The sequence below is a fragment of the Podarcis pityusensis genome, assembly GCF_964106645.2.
Source record: "Podarcis pityusensis genome assembly, chromosome: 14".
Taxonomy (NCBI): domain Eukaryota; kingdom Metazoa; phylum Chordata; class Lepidosauria; order Squamata; family Lacertidae; genus Podarcis; species Podarcis pityusensis.
In genome coordinates, this window is record NC_138039.1 from 13,748,971 (window position 1) to 13,768,570 (window position 19,600).

General features: G+C 42.8%; 1 protein-coding gene across 1 annotated transcript in view; it reads right to left on the bottom strand.

Annotated features, from left to right (window-relative positions):
* LOC308462452 (uncharacterized protein) overlaps positions 1–19,224 on the bottom strand; it is a 35,263-nt gene extending 16,039 nt beyond the window's left edge. Inside the window, exons 1-15 of the mRNA XM_080980109.1 lie at positions 19,116–19,224; positions 18,060–18,269; positions 14,395–14,605; positions 14,084–14,294; positions 12,319–12,462; positions 10,765–10,921; positions 10,574–10,653; positions 9,913–10,096; positions 9,388–9,468; positions 9,118–9,219; positions 7,859–7,986; positions 6,621–6,720; positions 6,179–6,298; positions 5,094–5,164; positions 3,002–3,056 (exon numbers count right to left, since the gene is read on the bottom strand). Of these exons, the coding sequence (XP_080836235.1) occupies positions 3,002–3,056; positions 5,094–5,164; positions 6,179–6,298; positions 6,621–6,720; positions 7,859–7,986; positions 9,118–9,219; positions 9,388–9,468; positions 9,913–10,096; positions 10,574–10,653; positions 10,765–10,921; positions 12,319–12,462; positions 14,084–14,294; positions 14,395–14,605; positions 18,060–18,245 (1,830 nt within the window). The 5' untranslated portion in view covers positions 18,246–18,269; positions 19,116–19,224. The remainder of the gene's footprint in view (positions 1–3,001; positions 3,057–5,093; positions 5,165–6,178; positions 6,299–6,620; positions 6,721–7,858; positions 7,987–9,117; positions 9,220–9,387; positions 9,469–9,912; positions 10,097–10,573; positions 10,654–10,764; positions 10,922–12,318; positions 12,463–14,083; positions 14,295–14,394; positions 14,606–18,059; positions 18,270–19,115) is intronic.
* Positions 19,225–19,600: the final 376 nt, after the last annotated feature.

Below are 19,600 nucleotides of genomic sequence, written 5' to 3' on the forward strand. Positions count from 1 at the left end.
GTTACCTGGAGGCAGTTGGCTTAGACAAGATGTCATCCTGCACCACCAGAGAGGGAAAGAGCCTCTGGCCAACTCCTGCTCCTCAATCCGGCTTCTCCAAAGCGTATGAGTCTTGTTCATACTATAAGGGCCTTTCGCAGGAAAGGATTATTCCCCTGTGAGAATGAAGTTGTTTGTTTCACCAATGATCCTTTTTTTTTTTTTTAAGCCACGAAGAGCAGAAAAGAAAACGTATACTAGCCATGCCTTTCCTTGGCCTCTCACTGCAGATCAATAACTAATCCGCTGCAGGTGAAGCTATAATTTCACCCTATGGTGCCAGCAGAGATTTGGGGGGCGGAGATAGCTAATATAGGAGTTCAGGAAGTTTTGTGGTACAGGTAGAACTATACAGGATGGCATTCATACAATTAACAATTCCTAGTTATTGTTGTTGTTGTTGTTTTAAGTAAGTAACTGGCATGCATGGGGAGGTAGCAGCTGGTGGAGGTTGATGTAGGGCCCTTAACCCTGTATTCCCCACTCCAGACCTTATCCAGATTGCCCGGGGTTGAGACTACTAGCAGTCATTTTTGATTGTTGAACAGTTTTAGTCTTCTTAATTTTATTCGTATCAGTTTGTGTTGCAATGTTTCTGTCATTTTAAAATTTATTTGCATGCCACCCTGGAATCCTGTTTTGAATAAAGGGTGGTTTATAATTCCCCACCTCCAAATAAATAAATAAAAATATTTGGATTGGAAGAAAACACTCCCATTCAGATGGCCAATGCCAATATTCGTTCGTTCGTTCTTTAAGTCAGTCAGTCAGTAAAGCACACATCTCCTTCAAAGAGCTCAAGGTGGTGTATATGGCTCTTTCTAACCCTCTCCATATTAGCCAACTCTGCAAGGTGGGTTAGGACTAAGGGGCAGTGACTGGTCCAAGGTCACCCAGTTGAGGTTCATGGGGATTTGAAGCCTGGTCTTCCAGATTTTAGTCTGACACTCTCTAGTGGCCTCCCCCTCTGCTTGTAGACCCTGACACACTCAACTGGCAGTCGTGTCAGGGAGCTGCACTACTTCAAGCAGTTCAAGATGGGCAGGGGGCACCATTTTAATCTCCTACAAGGCCCCAGAATGATGTTTGGTTCTGGACAATGTGGGAAGTTAAAATGGCAGCTAGACCCTGCTGCCTAGCATTTCTCAGAGCTGTGAACCAGGTTGTTGGGACCCTGGCAACTGCCCAAGGACACCATTTGCTGACAGCAGCCCTGGTACAATACCTGCTCACTTAGAATGAAGAACAGAACAAGCATATTTTGATACTGAGCCACCATTGACCCCAATCTCCTTTTGTTTTCTCCTGTGTGGTTCTTCATTTTCTTGCTCCAGTTGTGCCGTAGCGCTGTACTGTTTCCACTCATCATAGCAATTTGGGCAAAATGCCTAAAGTTAATGATGGCTTAGCATAAGTTTGTTGAGCTGCACAAAGGCCCTTGGGCATAGCTATTTAAAATATTAAAACATCTATTAAGGGATGGAGTTGTGATTCAATTAAAGCCATCGGTTAGGGCAACCACCATTCTTTGTTATGAATACATTAGGCACATTAAATCAATCTGCATAATTCTGCCTCCAAGTACCATGTTTTCAATGAATTTTGACTCCCTTGGCAAGACTGAGGGAGGATGATGGGAAATCTCAGGAGATGACAGCATAGGGGTATAAAGAAAAAAAATGCTTCTGTTTTGAGGAATAAACAGGCAGTTACTAGGTGTACCTTTTGAAAGCCTCAGAAATAATAATGCATCCCTTGAACACAGCAGAACTTACTTCTGAGTAGACAGTGTAAGGCTCCATTTACAATGCAGTCATAACTTGGTTGTTGAACGCCTCGCGACTCGAATGTTTTGGCGCCCGAATGCCCCAAACCCGGAAGTGAGTGTTCCAGTCTGCGAATGTTTTTCGGAAGCTGAACTTCCGACACTGCTTCCGCTTGAATGCAGGAAGCTCCTGCAGCCAATCGGAAGCCGCGCCTTGGTTTTCGAATGTTTTCAGAAGTTGAATGGACTTCCAGAACTGATTCCGTTCAAGAACCAAGGTATGGCTGTAAAGAAATAGATACGCCCTGCATTTCCAAAGAAACTGCTGGCTGCAGAAGCATTGGAATTAAAGAACTGAAAGCGGATTAGTGAGTCTTTCCTTCAAGATTATATGCCCCATCAACATTTCCTTCATTTGGTTCAGGGATTTATTCTCCATATAAACAGGACTCCCGTTTTTGCAACCACAGACGTACACCATTTTTAATTGTTCTCCGAGACATGGAGGGAAAGAAAAAGGACAACCGGGACATTCTGGGATGAAATCAGAAACTGGGATGGCTTCTGTAATTCTGGTACTGTTCTTGGAAAATGGGGACACTTGGAGGGTATGTAGTAGTAGTATTCAAGCCCATCTTCTAGACTAGGTGTTATGTTCACCTTGCTTGTCCAGACTTGCCCTCTGCTGTGTTAGATTTTGCCTTGTTGGAATCTGAGCTGAGTCTGACCACATTCAGATGACACCTAAGTCCATCTTTGTGCTGCTTGCTTGTTCATTTTTGCACTTTGGGTGGTCGTCCCCATAATGTGAAAGCCACTTCTGGAAATCTAGTGGAGATTTAGCACTTGTTTCTGGTGTTGATTGTTTTGAGGGGGGTGGGAATCCATTTGCAACTGGGAAAATTGCTTGAGTTTTGCATTGACAAAATAAGGTCTTTCCTTGCCCTTTTAAACTTTAGCACAATGTGGTGGAATGTTGATTTTTTATTTATTTTTTAAAAAGTCTCAGTTCCATAACACAACATGGCGCTGCAGTGTAAAAGGAATATTAGAAACTGGGGAAGAAGTGCTAGCATTATAACCAGTAAAATTAGCACAATAACCCCTACATTTCTGAATTCGGAACTGGTGCTATTGGTATGTGATCTGGTGTTTGAGGACTTGCCACAAGCCCACCCCCCATTACACCTGCCTCACTTGATCTTGGACTGTTGGCTGGGACAGAATACTGCCCAAAACCAGGAACTGGAAACTGGAGGTGCAGCTTGCACAAGAAGGGGTGAGTGCTCGTGTTCAAATCCTGCTTGCTTGTTTCCCACAGGCATCTGGTTGTCCACTGCTAGAACAGGATGCTGGACTAGATGGGCCATTGGCCTGATCCTGCAGGCTCTTCTTAGGTCCTTAATGCTCTTCTTGAAGCCTGAGCTGATCACCACCATGAGATGAATATGGGCAGTGAGCCATTTACTACATAATAGGGACTGTCCTTACTAAATACATACCTAGGACACCTACTGGATCAGGCTAAAAGTCTAACTTGGGAGTGGGAAACGTTTGGCCCTCCAGTTGTTGCTGAGCTACAACTGGCATCAGAGGATGATGAAGATGATAGTACAACAGCATCTGGAGGACCAATGGTCCCCACATCCAGGCTCTATCTAGTCCAGGATCTTGCTTCCTATGGTGGATAACCAGGTCTCTATGGGGAAGTCCATAAGCAGGGCAATATGTTTCTGTTGTTTGTGTTGCTAAGGTGGTATCTGTGCCAAACAAGCAGAGCCTCGTCCCCTGGAGAACTCATTACCAATGACAAATGCTTTCCTTGGGAGCCAGCTCCTATCTAGTCTTCTGCTCACTGCTCTCATTTTGTTTAGCAAGCATGAAGCATGAAAGGGCACGGAGATACCCTCTGCACCCAACAGGAGTGTCCTTCTTACTCGCTATTAATGTGAATTACCCTTATGAGATGGAAGAAAGCTGACCTCGTCTCCCTCGCCAGCATCAATTAAAAGCTTAGATGTTGTAGAAACACAGCATTATCCCCCAAAGTGCTGGGGTATTATAGATTCACCTGTGGGGCGGCACTTGGCACCATTCCTTCTGGGAACTGCTGTTTGTTTGCCCAGTAATCACTCCATTGAGGTCTTTGCTGAAAGATAATTGGCAGCTTGGCCATCAGACCGGTTTGCTGTTCTCCCAGGCTGCGTCTGAGCAGATGTGTTTGTGAGCTCGGCTTTGTGGCAATGAAAGAGAACCAGGGTCTTCTTGAAGGCATGGGTAGCAAAGTTATTTAGAGAGGGGACACCTCCTTTGCCCTGTGTTTCACCGAATGCTTATGATATAAACAACCAAATGAGCACACTAAGGTTGCACACGTCCTTTTGCTTCAGGTGATGTATGGTTAAAAACAACGTTAAGCACAACTTGGCAATGAACAGAGCTCTTTTTTATTTTGTTTTTGCAACTGTAACCTTGAACAGATTAAGAAATGGATGATTGGGTTCCACTGCCCATTATTAAAGTATATTCAGTAAGAAATCACAGCGCAGAAGTTGGGCATACGAAGAGGCAGATTTAGGGGAGCATGACTGGTTCGCCCGCATTGGGTGCTGAGTTGAGAGGGTGCTGAAACATTGATGCACAACGGAAGGCATGGGGAGTGCCAAATTTTGGCATTGCACAGAGTGCAGCTGAAATTTTAAAGCCCAAAGTTCGCCACTGGCACAAGTTGTGCATGCAGGAGGTGCAGACAAACGGAATCTCTACTTAAAGGAGGTGATAGGAAAGATTAGGTGTAGGGGGAATTTGCGTGGTCATCTATGGGGTAAGGTGATCTCACAAACGAACTGGTTCCAAACTGTTACGGGCTTAATCTACGCCTTTGAACTTGTCGCAGTAACCAATGGGCAGCCAGAGCAGATTTCTGAGCAGAGGTGTCATATGTAGATGGAGTTTTACTCCTGTCAGCAACCATGCTGCAGAATTCTGGGCTTGCTGCAGTTTCTGGGTCAGGTGCCAGGGAAGCCCCACACAGAGTGCATTACAGTAATCCAACCTTGAAGTGATTTGGAAAGCACTGACGTCAAGCTTCATGCATAGTCAGAAACCCTTTAACGTTACCATATGCTGATAGGTGATTGATGATGTCTAATTTGTCCCTGATGGCTTCTATCTATCTATCTATCTATCTATCTATCTATCTATCTATCATCTACCTCTGAGACTATTGAGACAAATAAAAACCAGTCCTTTCATGCTGGTTTCAGAGTCCTGTTAGGCTTTCTCCCACTCCTTCTTCCTCAGCTGTTTCCTTTGGATTTTTCCAGAAATTGTCTTGGGCAGGTCTTGAACAAACTCTATCTGTTTTGAAAGATCAAGGAGAAAGAGAGAGAGAGAGAGAGAGAGAGAGAGAGAGAGAGAGAGAGAGGTGAGCACATTTTATTGGTCATTGTAGTCATTCCTTTCCCAGGGGAAATGATGATAGAAGTGTTTCAATGACTTAGACCCAGGGTGATCCATTGAAGCTGAATGTTTGAAGATTCAGGACAGATAATAAGAGGTACTTCTTCATACAGTACATACATAAGCTGTGGAATTTGCTCCCAGAAGATTACTATTACTATTATTTCAAACCATAGCAAGGTCAATACACAGGGTGCACCTGGAAGCAAAAGCAAGGTTAAGACACATGCTAAACAGCATTTTACCAGAAGCTGAGTGCCCATGCAAGGCAGGACATGACCTAATTGTGAGCATTAAGTTGCCTGTTCGTCAGTGTACTTGGACCGACCTGAAGGAGGAAGACGAGACAGAGATTTTACCCAGACGTCTCGTTGTCAGAGTCCTCCTCGTACACAGTTTCTTATCTACAAGATTTAACGCAGAGAACCTGCACCCTGGCCTTCAGTAAATTGCAGTTGAACTCTTGAACCTGGTGGCATTGAATAGTAATTTGCACGATTGTATATATCTCTTCAAGACTGATTTGAGACTGTATATTTATATATATTATTTGAGCTTGCATTATTTGGAGCTGTGTTGAGCTATTTAGCGTGCAAGACACTCTCATCATGTATACAGAGTTGTGCTTGATTACATGTTAAACAACAGCAGCGTGAGGGGAGGGAGGGACGGCTACTCTTTGGACGACTGTACTGAGTGTCCAAGGCTTTTATTCCTAGACAGCAGACTGGAGCGAAGACTTCCTGACTTTGGTCCGTTGCTCAGGCTGCTCCTCCCCACCTGAACACGACTGGGCAGTTCAAATGTTGGAGTTGGCAGGCTATACCTCCGCCCAAGGCTGCTGGCTGGGGTTGCCTGTTGTTAAATCCAGCCTCAAGACTGATGCCCAGGAACTGCGAACCCTCTTCTTACCTTTCTGGGGTACTTGTAGGGAGCTGTTGTCTTCTTGACATGGTCCTGCAGCTCACAAATTAATTGGTCTTTCTTTCGTGACTCGTAGGCAGGCGACAGGATGATAAAGGCTTTTACAACCTACCACCCCCCAAAAAATAAAAGAAAGGCCACAATCAACACTTGCACAACCTACAAGATTTTGCATAAAAATGGAAATAATAATAATAATAATAATAATGAACCTTTATTGTCACTACACCACCTGTGTGCAGTGAATGGATATATGTGAATGGATATGTATTCATGCAAATTTGGGAATAAGAGGCATTGTTTGAGTAGAAATACAGTGCATCTCATCATAAGGAGGGTGGGGAATAGGAAATTGTCACCAAGTGACATGTCTGCCTGCTCAGTCTGCTGTCCAGGTGCTGACTGTGGATGGTGGTCCATTTCATGTTACCTCTCCCCTGATGGGATCTGGACTGCTGACAACGGCCGATTCTGCCACTGCTGGGTGTTCCATTAAGGCATGTTCCACTTCATAGGGCCCGATACGATACCTAACAAGGAGGGGCCATAGCTCAACATGAGGAGACACGCTTTGCATACTGAGAGGCGCAAGTTAAATTCTTTTCTGGATGCTTCACCCCCAAAAAAGATACCGCAGAATTGGAGAAGGGCAACAAATACAATGAAGATGATAGAGCAATTCCTCTAATAGGAAAGGTTATAACATTTGAGATACAGTATCTTGGTTTGGAGAAAAGTCCTTTTTGGGAGCCTGCTAAAGATGCTCCTCTTTCCACAAGCCTTCTTTTTTTAAAAAAAAGGCAATGCAAAATTACAACAAAAATTACAAACATTGAATCCAAAATAAAACAGTATAAACAAGAAAAAAACAACAAAACACAAGAGAAAAAAGAACACAAAAAACAAAAACACACATCTACAAATAAAGCCATATCATCATTCTAATCTAATCATTACATACATATACACATATTGACTTCCTTCCTTTGTTCTAAGACCTCGACATTTTTACTCTTTCTAAGTTGTTGTGTCTAATGTAGATCTTTATACTTTTTACACCATTTTTCTCTTTCTTTAACCCTGCAAAGCTTCATTCATTACATACCGATATGTTTACTCCTTTCCACATGTCTTCTAAAGTCTGTCTCTGCTCTGAATTTGAGTTGATTTGAAGTATGTTGTTTGGAATTGGTTTTTGCCAGGTGGCTGCCAGCAACTCCCATGGCTGGTTGCCCGGGAATGTACAAAGACAAAGAAAAGTTTCTTACCATCTGCTTTTTATTCAATATTTACAGAGAGAGGCTTTGGAACACAGCCTCTTGGATAATGGCTTTGTCCCAGTGAAGCTCCACCCCCCTTCTCTCCCACCTCCTCTATAGGTGCCTGTCTTTGAGCTCTTTGCTCTCCTACTTTTAAGGCTCGCCGGTTTCTGGGAGATGGTGGGTCTGGAATGCTTTCTAGTGACAACATGTCAGCCAGCTGCTCCTGCTCTGCCTGCTCCTCCTCTCCCATTATTTCCCAACTTCTCCCCTCATCTACCTCTGAGCTGTGACCTCCCTCAAACCCCTGTTGTAATTCTGAACTGTATTCTTCTTCTCTGGAAAGGTCAGGCTGGGGAGACGGTCTCCACCATTCCACCTCAGCCAAGTGCCCATAAAATAGGCTTACCCAGCAGATAAGATGACATCATCAGCTCTTGCCACAAACCGGATGTAGCCATCTTCATCCATGATCCCTCGGTCCCCAGTGATGTAGAAGTCTCCACGTTCTGTCGAGGCTGTTTTCTCAGGGTCATCCTAAGAACAATGCAGCAGAGATCACTAAAGCCAAAGAGGGAAACATTCATCTCTCGATTCCGGCAACTTCAAGGGGTGTCCTGCCCTTGTGAAGGGCCTGTTGCAGATCTAGAAACACAGACAGAATGTTCTCCTGCCACAACAAATTCAGTGTGTGTGTGTGTGTGTGTTTGTGGTTTTTTTGGTGGGTGAGGAGTTGGCTCTCACATTTGGTTTTCCAGAGATTTCAAAGATGTACGCAAGAAAGCAGGAGCCTTAAGCTGGGGCTTAATGATGTCTCAGTCTCTCCCGTCTCCACAACATTCATACATTTGTCAATATCATTCTCAAAGAGTCCTGCTGGATCAGATCAAAGGTCTTTCCAATTCAGTACACCCTCCCATTGCTGCTCCCATCAACTGATGGTCATATTATGGCTTTGCAAGTCAATTTGAGTCATTTTATTGTGGAAAGCAACAAATAATAATAATTACATCCTCTATGAATTTGGTGAATACCCCTTTAAAACTTTTACTTACTTTTAAGAATCCATAAATTACACTTTCATCCAAAAACATCTTTCCAGGAAGGCAGCATCCATAAGCATTGAAAGACCTTCCTCTTTCAACAGTCCTTTAAATGGATATATTTCTTACCTCAATTGACATCTGTACTGGAACTATTATTATTATTATTTTTTAAATGGTTCTAGAGGTGAAATTGATTGCTTTTACATTCTTGAATGGTTTTGATATAGGGAATTGTTTTTAAGTTGTTTGCTTTTTGGTCACAAGTGTCTTATAATTGTGTATTTTATTTTTGCCACCTGCCCTGGGACCTTAAATGAATGAACAAAAATGGACCAAAATATTAAAAAAACCCTCAGTGCATGAAGCAAGAATGCAGAAAAATGAAGCCAGTAGGTCTTGGTGAAGTCTTTGTCCTCCTAGTGTCTGCTGAGGAAACACTCATGATCATATATTCCTTGAATAATGCCCAACCATTTGAAAGGATCCCGCCTTACCAGGAGTGCCAGCTTGGCCCTGCGACCGTGGGTGCCTGGGGCCATGGGTTCCATGCAGCATGCATGGCCTTGGCACTGAAATTTGTGGGTGCCCAGGGCCTCAGGGAGTTGGCACCTATGCTCCTTACCAAGTAGCCAGAGAAGAGACCCAAGGGCCTTTTGGGTTTGATTTTAACAGCAATGTCTCCTTCTTCCCCAGGAGGCAGGCGATTGCAATGTTCATCTATTATCTAGAAAGAAAGATAAACAAGGGTGGGTTATGCAAGCTTTTCCATTTTGTCATTTTAGCTGAGTGTTAAGTTTTACTAGAATATGGTATCGTGATATTAAATCATACAACATGGGCTGTTACAACCAAGATGACCATTACGGCTCCCCTGTGTTATAAACATGCCTACCTGGACATCAAAGGGATGAGATGACGGTCCAATAAACCCCGGCTTGACTTTCATATCCTTCGGGGTTGAACAAAGTATGGTCTGAGGAAAAAAAGGTAGATGTGCAATCAGCTCTCTCTCTCTCTCTCTCTGTGTGTCTGTGTGTGTGTGTGTGTGTGTAACTATGGATTTTAGTGAATCAGATAAATTTTAGTTGACTTTAACCATCTGCCTCTTTACCGATTTGGGGAAGGTTCATGCAAGCTGGACCTGCAAAAAAAATTGCACCGTGAAGTCTTCTTGCAAAGGATTCCAAAAAACAACAGCCACATTCTTTTACAGGGTATTCCATTCCATTCCCTCACCCCACCCAATCAGATATTCTTGGCATCACATTGAGCCTGGGCTTCTGGGTGTCAATTTCCCCCCATTTCTACCTGTGCAGGCAAATCATGAATGTACTGCATAAGAATTATGTATGATCAATATGGACTGAGGGACATATCAAAGTTGGGGAGTTTGGGGGGGGGGGGAAAGCATGCATACAGATTTGATAGGCTTCTGTTGCTCATTGGCATATATGTTTGTGTCTGAATGCAAACATACAGTCTCTGTTTGCCCATAGCCTTCACGGATTACTATTCCTGTATGAGCTTTCCACTGCTCAATCACTTCAAGGTTGGTTGGCTCCCCACCACTCAGGCATCGTTTCAGACTCTTGAACTGGTATCTGAACAAGGATATGAAGAAACATTTAGTCTTCCTAAAAAGAGACAACCATTTTAATTCTACCAGATCTGACTTTTATCTAGAACACATGGAAAAGCAAAGAATGAGTGGCGCCAATTTGGCCTCAGCTGGATCCACACTCTGAGAATTTTATAGACATAGAGGTAAAATTGAAAAGGGGAAGGACAATGAAAGAGTCAGCCAGCAGAGGCTGGTCTATTCAGGCAAATTGTGCAGTGCCCCATCAAAGTCTACCCTCAGTCATCTCCCATAGAGTTCTTACTTAGAACCAGTAGGGGAGTTTTTTCTCTTTGGCTCCACCTACTGTTGGCCTCCCTGTCTTTTGCCCAACCAGTTCCGACAGGCACCAGCCATCACTGGACTCAAGCCAGGCAAAGTGACTTTGAAGTGAGGTAAACAAACAGGAATCAAGTTACTCTAGGGTGGAGTTCTAGAAACCACAGCCAGGTAGTTGTACCTGCTAACGTCGTGCTGCAGAAGCATACGGAAAATAGTTGGGGTGCCACAGAATATCGTCACTGGATACTTGGAGAGAGTCTAGGGGGGGAAAGCACACACACTCCAAATGCATCATGTGATTCAGGAGGTCTCACACATCTTATATTTTACATGCTTTCTGCCTTTCGAATAGGGCAATGTTAGCCTTACATTGAGAACGGTTGTTGGCTCGAACTGGAGCATGCCATGCTGAAAGACACATGCCCCTAGCATCCATGTAGGATACAAATTGCTGAAGGCAAATTTGATCCAGCCTGTGTCGGAGAAACCCCACATCAAATCTGAAGCTTTCAGGTCCATCCAGTTCCTGTTAATAAGGAGGCAAACAAGTGTAGTATAAGATGGGGAACACTTGGTTTGTCAGCTGTACATGTGAAGAAAAGAAGAAGACCTAATAATATTCTAGGCTGCATCAACAGAAGTATAGTGTTCAGATCAAGGGAAGGAATAGTGCTGTTCTATTCTGCCTTGGTCAGACTACACCTGGAATACTGTGTCCAATTCTGGGCACCACAGTTTAAGGATGTTGACAAGCTGGAACATGTACAGAGGAGGACAACCAAGATGATCAAGGGTCTGGAAACCAAGCCCTATGAGGAACGGTTGTGGGAGTTGGGTATGTTTAACCTGAAAAAGAGGAGACTGAGAGGCGATGTGCTAGCCATCTTCAAATATCTAAAGGGTTGTCACATGGAAGAAGGAGCAAGCTTGTTTTCTCCTTCTCTAGAGGGTAAGACCCAAACCAATGGCTACAAGTCACAGGAAATGAGATTCTGACTAAACATCAGGAAGAACTTTGTGATGGTAAGAGCTGTTCAACAGACTCCCTCAGAAAGTTGTGGACTCTGGAGGTTTTTAAGCAGAGGTTGGATGGCCATCTGCCATGGATGCTTAACTGACATTCCTGCATTGTAGGAAATTGGACTAGAGACTCTTGCCAACTCTACAGTTCTATGATAGGTGCCCTAGAATTACATTTAATTAAATAGCCAATGTCTGAGGGCCACATGAGATGTAATACAAAGTCATATGTGGTCAGATCTTTTGGTTTTAAGACTTAAAGAACAGCAACTGCTGGGATGTGGGGTTTTGGGGGGGGGGGATGACTTTAAGCTGATCAAGGTTGGGCAATATCTCAGATTTAAACAACCTTCCTGAAACTGTGATTAGCTGTGTTGGCAATGTTTGGTGAGATGTTCGCCAACCTCAATTGCTTTAAAAAAGGATTAGACATCTTCACAGAGGATAAGGCTTGTCTAAAGACTGCACACCTCTGAATACCAGTTGCTAGGAAGTACAAGTAGGGAAAGGACTATTGCACGCAGATCCTGCTTGGAGGCTTCTTATGGGCTTCGGACTGGACACAATGGCCTGTTCTAGCAGGTTCCTTTTAACGTTCTGAACATGTTCCAGTTCCACAATATCCTTTTTGAGGTGAGGTGGCCAGAAATGTACATAGCACCCCAAGTGTGGTCACACTATAGATTTGCATAATAACACCAGCAAGCCACCCCAGCTGTGTCCAGCTGCCCTCCTTTGGGTGTCTGTGGATTGACACTTTATTGTGGTTTAAGCTTTTTGGGGAGGCCATAGTTACTGCACATGATGACTTCTGCCACAATGAAATTGTCACTCTTCAACCCTCATATAGGACTCTCTGTTGTGTTTCCCGCACCTGAAAATTTAGAAAGGGATAGGAGATACCTTCCGGTACTTGCTAGTCCAATCCCCAAGCTGCTGCAGGAATGTTCCACCATTTTGGGATAACCCGTGGTTCCACTGGTGAAGTAGATGATCATTGGATCTTCACTCCTTGTTTTAACAGGCTGGTGATCATCACCTGCAGCTCTTTAAAGTAGAGAAGCAGGTATGTAAAAGTGGACTAGGTGTGGTCAAAATGGTTTATGATCTTGCAAGCTCAAATTGTGAAATTCTTTTAGGATTTGGATGTGTCTGTTACCAAATGGTTCAGTTACAGAAGCATTCCACTTTGTGCATGGATAGAGCTGTTTTGGCTATGTAAAGATCAACACTCATCTCTGAACAGTAGAAATAGAGGGAACATTTCCCACAACATCTGGTAGCATCCAATAAGTGGTTCTGTTATGTAATGCTTTCCTTTGTCCTGAACTTGTTGTTGGTCAATTTTATTTTTATTCGTTTATGAGAGGCATTTTTATACTAATTGAGTAGCATGGGGATTTGGCTTCTGGTGTGCATGACCAGACTACAAATGAGAAAATGAATATGTGGGACCTGCAGCAAAATGTTGCAGTACAGAGCCCTCGTCCATAAGACTCCATTATGATCTACATCAGTTTCTCATTCTTCCAGTCTTAAGTTCTGCATCAGTTTGTGATATTTTTTTTAAGCCCTCGTGAAAAATCTCCCAAGGTTTTAGTGGACATTTTCTCTCAAAATACATATTTTTTGCACACACCTTTGCCTGTTTGGCCCATTTTTGCAAGTGATGTTTCCTCACACAATGGTTTGTGGCTGTAATTTTCACCAATGTGTGCATATTTATGCACACGCTGTATGCATTTCTGTACACAGTATTTGGTGGGACAATTGCATCACAATTTTCAGAGAAGTTGAAAACGGCTGCCTTTGAGTTCACATATTGTTTCAGAAATTGTGAATTAGGTAGTTTCACACTAAAATCTGAAGCAAACCAGATTCCTCCCCCATCCCTTTGCATGATCTTGTTCTTCTCCAGCAGAAAAAATGTATCAGGCCAGCCCTACTGAATGGGTGACAAGGTTTTGCAAGCACTGGTTATTTTCTTTATTGTTTTCCAGGCCAAATCCCTCATACCCTCCATTTATTGCAGGGCAACAATATCTATCACCCCTGAACATTGACCATGGTGCCTGGGGCACAACATCTGGAAGCAATATCACCATGGCCACCGCCTTGGTATAATAATAATAATAATAATAATAATAATAATAATAATAATGTATACCCCTCCCATCTGACTGGGTTGCCCCAGCCACCTTGACTGGCTTCCAACACACAGTCATATCTTGGTTTCCAAACGGCTTAGTTCTCGAACGTTTTGGCTCCTGAATGCCGCAAACCCGGAAGTGTCTCTTTTGGTTTGTGAACTATTTTTGGAAGCTAAACGTCTGATGGGGCTTCTGTGGCTTCCGATTGGCTGCAGGAGCTTCCTGCAGCCAATCAGAAGCCGCACTTTGGTTTCCAAACATTTTAGAAGTTGAACGGACTTCTGGAATGGATTCTGTTTGACTTCCAAGGTACGACTGTATATTAAAACACAATAAAACATTAAACATGTAAAAAAAAAACACTCTCCCATACAGGGCTGCCTTCAGATGTCTTCTAAAAGCTGTATAGTTACTTATCTCCTTTATCTCCTGTCTAGAGGATGAAGATTGCAGGTTTTTCTGTATCTCACTCTTTGACTTATCCCTGACTTGCTTAACAAGGCAGCAGAGATTCTCACTTCAGCAGGTCATGGAAGTTCAGCCATTCTTCTCTGTGGGTGCCTTTGGAGACCAACATCCGAGTTTTCAGGAACTGGCAATCAGATGCAAGAGAGTCGATCAATGGTGCCAAGGCGTCGTTTGTTACTATACATTTGGCCCGAGACTTTTGGAGCCGGTACAAGATGTCCTTAGCAGTCAACAGGGTCATGGCTGGGATGAAGGTGACACCTAGGAGCAAAACAAAGTGTGATTAAAAAGAGAGGAGAGGAAGACACAGCAAAAAATGGATCTTTCTGTCGGTTCCTAGCACAGAGAGGACCTGACTGACCTGCTCTGATGCAGCCCACACTGATCAGCCACCACTCAGGCACCCTGGGGAGGAGGATGATGATTCGATCTCCCTTCTGCAGATTGCAAGCTTTGGAGAGGATGTTGGCTGCTTTCCTGGATAAGAATGCCAGCTCCTCAAAGCTCCACCGCACCTCCTCGCCTTTCCCACTTACCCACCAAAGAGCGGGATTGGAAGGTCTCTTTCCATCCTATCAGGTACAAAAGATGAAAAAGTATATGGGGGATAGTTATTCGTTTTACAACACAGGAAGCTGTCTGATACCGATTCAGACCATAGATCTATATAGTTCAGTATCTTCTACATTGACTGGTAGCAGCCCTCCAGTGTTTCCAATGGAAGTCTTTCCCAGCTTATGTGGAGATGCTGTCAGGGACCATGCTGAGAAGGGCTGTACTGAGGAGGAATGGTGGGAGTTTCCCCCTTCTCCTGCTCCTGAATCTTCGCAGGAGCAAGAGGACAGTATAGATTTGGAACAGTGGTTTGCAGAGGGGCATAGTTCAGAAGGCAGAAGCTGGGAAATACTGGATGGGGAACAGCTAGGAGAAGAAGCACTGGAAGAAAGAGGGTTAACAGATTCTCAGTCTCTGGACAGCATTCCTCCGCTCAGCCCAAGGTCAAGAAGGGCTCGGAAAGTGTCAGAACAGAAAGCACAGAGGGTACTGTGAGTATTAAACGCCCTTTTGCAGATAGTAAACTCAGTCCTTTACAGCAGAATGCAGCAGAAGCAACTGTGGTGGGAATAGTAACATCAAAGGTTTTATCTATAAAGCAAATAACAAAACAACAAGACGACTCTCACATCCATCTTCTTCAGCAGAGGAGCAGAGAGAGAGGAGACATTTAAATAGTTCCCATTCTCATAAATCAATTACCGTATTTTTTGCTCTATAAGATGCACCAGACCATAAGACGCACCTAGTTTTTGGAGGAGGAAAACAAGAAAAAAATATTCTGAATCCCAGAAGCCAGAACAGCAAGAGGGATCACTGTGTAGCGAAAGCAGCGATCCCTCTTGCTGTTCTGGCTTCTGGGATAGCTGCGCAGCCTTCATTCACTCCATTTCCCCTTCCTTTTTAGGAGGGAAAAAGTGAGTCTTATAGAGCAAAAAATACGGTAAGTAATTAAAGGCAACCCGCAACATTCTGCAATGTGAGAATGAGACGTTACAATATTAGCAGGTACAAGCTCAGATTACAAGACGTGGGAATGACGAAGATTAATAGGGATGGAAGGGGGGGTGATCCTTAATTGGGAGCACCGCCCTTTCTAGGAGCTGCATTCTTTGTTCTCTCGCTGTGATTATTAAAGTTTCTAACTGGTAAGAAGACTCCTTTTCCTTTGTTCTGCTTATCTACTACCATGGGGGGCAGGGAGCCAATTTACTGAAGCCTGACAGATGCTGGGGAATGAACATGGGACCTTCTGCATGCAGAGTAGAAACCTTTACCCAAAAATCTATCTACTGTTTGTACAACAAGAAGCCTCTAAGCTTTTTACAGAAAAGAATATAAGCCATTCACAAGTAAATACCGATAAATACTGATCAAACATACAAAAGATGTCGGCATAACATTTACCAAACTATAGGTAAAATACAACAATGAACATGAAATGAACTTTTATTCTGACGTCACATTCCAATTCAAACTTATTTTGGAGAAAGTCTTGTTGAGTACAGTGGCAGGGATCTAATTCTGAACCACGTGGATAGGCTTGGCAAGATCTCATATTTCCCCATCAGTTTGCAGTTTTTTTATTTTTAAATTCTCATGAAAATTCACCAGTATTTTAGCACAAATTTATCCTGATATAAACATTTTTGAAAGCAATTTCCCCTCATATAATGCATATTAGCATGCTATTTTCACCAAAATATAATCCAATAGCTTTAAACTAGTATATGCATGTCTTTACAAACTATTTGGCTGGAGGGCCACATTGCAAAATTTGGAAAATTGCAAATTTTGAAGGATGGCTGCATTTGGTTTCAACCTTGTTTCAGGAAATGCAAATGATGTAAGTCTGCCTTTAAATTCAAACTGAATCGGCTTCCTGCTCCCACCTCTATTTTCACTTCCTCCATAGTGGTATGAATGCCATATTAAATTGATGTATCGTCCAGGTGTATTCTTTATGCTAGAATTAAGTTAATAGCACTATCAACTGTGTCCTAAGAAATACTGCAGTTCAAAGGAGGGTAACCCTTATTAAGGAACTAACATGATGGAGAGATTTGATCAGTTGCTCAAGTCCATTCTAAGGTTAATAATAATAATAATAATAATAATAATTTATTATTTATACCCCGCCCATCTGGCTGAGTTTCCCCAGCCACTCTGGGCGGCTCCCAATCAAGTGTTAAAAACAATACAGCATTAAATATTAAAAACTTCCCTAAACAGGGCTGCCTTCAGATGTCTTTTAAAGATAAGATAGCTGCTTATTTCCTTGACATCTGATGGGAGGGTGTTCCACAGGGCGGGCGCCACTACCGAGAAGGCCATCTGTCTGATTCCCTGTAACCTCACTTCTCGCAATGAGGGAACTGCCAGAAGGCCCTCGGCACTGGATCTCAGTGTCATAGCTGTCAACCTTCCCTTTTTTTGCGGGAAATTCCCTTATTCCAGCTCTGTTTCCTACTGCTTCCCGCTGCTATCCCGGATTGTTAGATATCCTGTAGACTGTCCCTGGGACAGGTGAGGCTGCTGATCCCTTATTTTCGAGGCTGCTGATCCCTTATTTTCAAATCTGAAAGTTGACAGCTATGCTCAGTGTCCAGGCTGAACAAAGGGAGTGGAGACGCTCCTTCAGGTATACTGGACCGAGGCCGTTTAGGGCTTTAAAGGTCAGCACCAACACTTTGAATTGTGCTCGGAAACGTACTGGGAGCCAATGCAGATTTCTCAGGACCGGTGTTATGTGGTCCCGGCGGCCACTCCCAGTCACCAGTCTAGTTACCGCATTCTGGATTAATTGCAGTTTCTGGGTCACCTTCAAAGGTAGCGCCACGTAGAGCGCATTGCAGTAGTAATGCATTTCTGTCTATGGGATGACATAATATTATTAGATGGTTTCATTTGTTACCTATAGAGTAATGTTATATGTGTCAGCAGTAAGAAAGCTACCGGTATTTTTTTATTAAAAAACCAGTGTTGACTGCCAAAGGGGCATTTTAATTTAAAAGATTCAGGGAATTTTACAAATTTAAGTTTAGATGATTTGAGGATCAGAAAATTGATGCTCACTTCCACCTGGATTAATTGTTTTTGTTGCAATGACTGTTGACTGTAAACAGCAAAGAAAGGCTGGCTGATAATATTAGTCAAGCATTTTGTTTAGAATATAGGGCTCATTTGTTCTTGCAACCACAGATAAAAACTTTGCCACTGCTAACGTTCTAGCATTTGTCCGGTCTTCCAGTAGGAACCTGACATAGTGAGCCTCTGATTTTCCCAGGAAAGGTACCAGCAAGGGTAATATCAGTTCAGCCCTGGCCTGCTCATATTTTGCACAATGCAACAAAATTGTGTATTGATTTGTAATGATTTGTTGGGTCTCTGGACCGTAATAAAGATTGATTGATTGATTGATTGATTGATTGATAATATTAGGAAGAAATCATGACAGACAGAGTTTCATACCTTCTCCTTTTGGCTCCATTTATCCAGCACATCGCTTGCGAAATTGAAATGTTCGGGCACATTCTTGTAGAGAGCTTCATAGTCGGAGAAAGCCAAATCTGGAGATCCACCGCAAGGTTGACTTTTAATTCTATAGGGCAGTTTGGAGGCACTCAGAGATTTTAAAAGTCTGGAGAGATGCTTCATTGCAGCTGCCGTGAATGATCTTGCCTTGATGGAAAACCAAAAGGATAAAAAAAAGAACATTCCAAATTCTGCTCAAGAACAGAAAACAAAACGAACACTGATCTTGTAGTATATGAAAAAGAAAGATGGATGCAACGATGCAACTGGAACGATGCAATGGAAATGCAACTTCACTCCAGATCCAGGATCTTTCTTCAGGGCAGAAGAGCTCAGAGTATTAGTTCTTTCAGTCTCATGCTGAAAATAGGAGGCTAACTGTGTGTAAAGTACAACCTGCAATGGACCTCATCGATAAAGTGTGCTAGTGGTAGACCGGAATGCACCAAAGTTAGCTGCTCACGAACATCAACTACACTTTATGTTTGTGGGTGGCAGAGAGTAGATAATGTCAACTGCTTACTGAATATTGGTGATTTGTTATATAGTGTTGCATCAAGCAATTGTTACACCACACTTCCCAGTGCATTTTCCAGCTCTGTTTTCTTATAGCAAAAAGTCCAGTGGGCAGGGTCTGGTCTCCTGAGCAAGATAACCAAATCAGGTATAAATGTACAACCTGAGTTTGCTCTGATCCATTAAAAAAATGGTTGTGTCTAAAGTTGTTCTTTTTAAAAAAAAATACCTGGGAAGAAAATATTAGTCATTGCTCATTTCAGTCGGACTGCTTTTATGACTATCTTTAGTTGGGCACTGAGACCTATATATTTATGTCAGATTAGATTGTTTCATTGTTAGATGCATATCTATAGGTCTGAAATTCAGAAACCCCATTTACTGCCATCTGAGTTTGCTAAAGGAAACTTCTTAAGTTTTTTTCAGACTGGAACAAGAAATAGTATAATATATATATATATACCTGTACATACTTACCACATCCTACACTCTGGGAAGAAGTGCAAAAGGAAAGTCACCAGAGTTTAAGAGAGTCAGATTTAGCTGAAAATGTTTAAGCTTTAAGAACATAAACATTAACTTTTACTCCATTCAGTGACATTGGGCAACCTTTTTCTACAATTGTTTTGCAATCTGGTGTTAATGTTCTACTAGATTGTCACTTATATCCCAAAGCGCTCCCTTAGTCCATTAATTTATGTTAAAATATTTGTAAAATAAATTAATGGATGAGAGAGACTGGTCAGCAAGAGGATAGGTTAGGGTTTATTTTGCTTTAACAAAATATCTGTCTAAGATGAATGCTGACCTCACACCCAGTTGCTGGAGGGGGTGCAATGGAATGGTTACCTTTGTCTACCTTTGGACCTGTCTTGGCTGAAGTTTTACAACAAATCTCCACTATTGTTCGTCAGAGCCTTCCCCTTGACCCTGGTTTGGTTTGCGCTCTATCTTCCTGAATA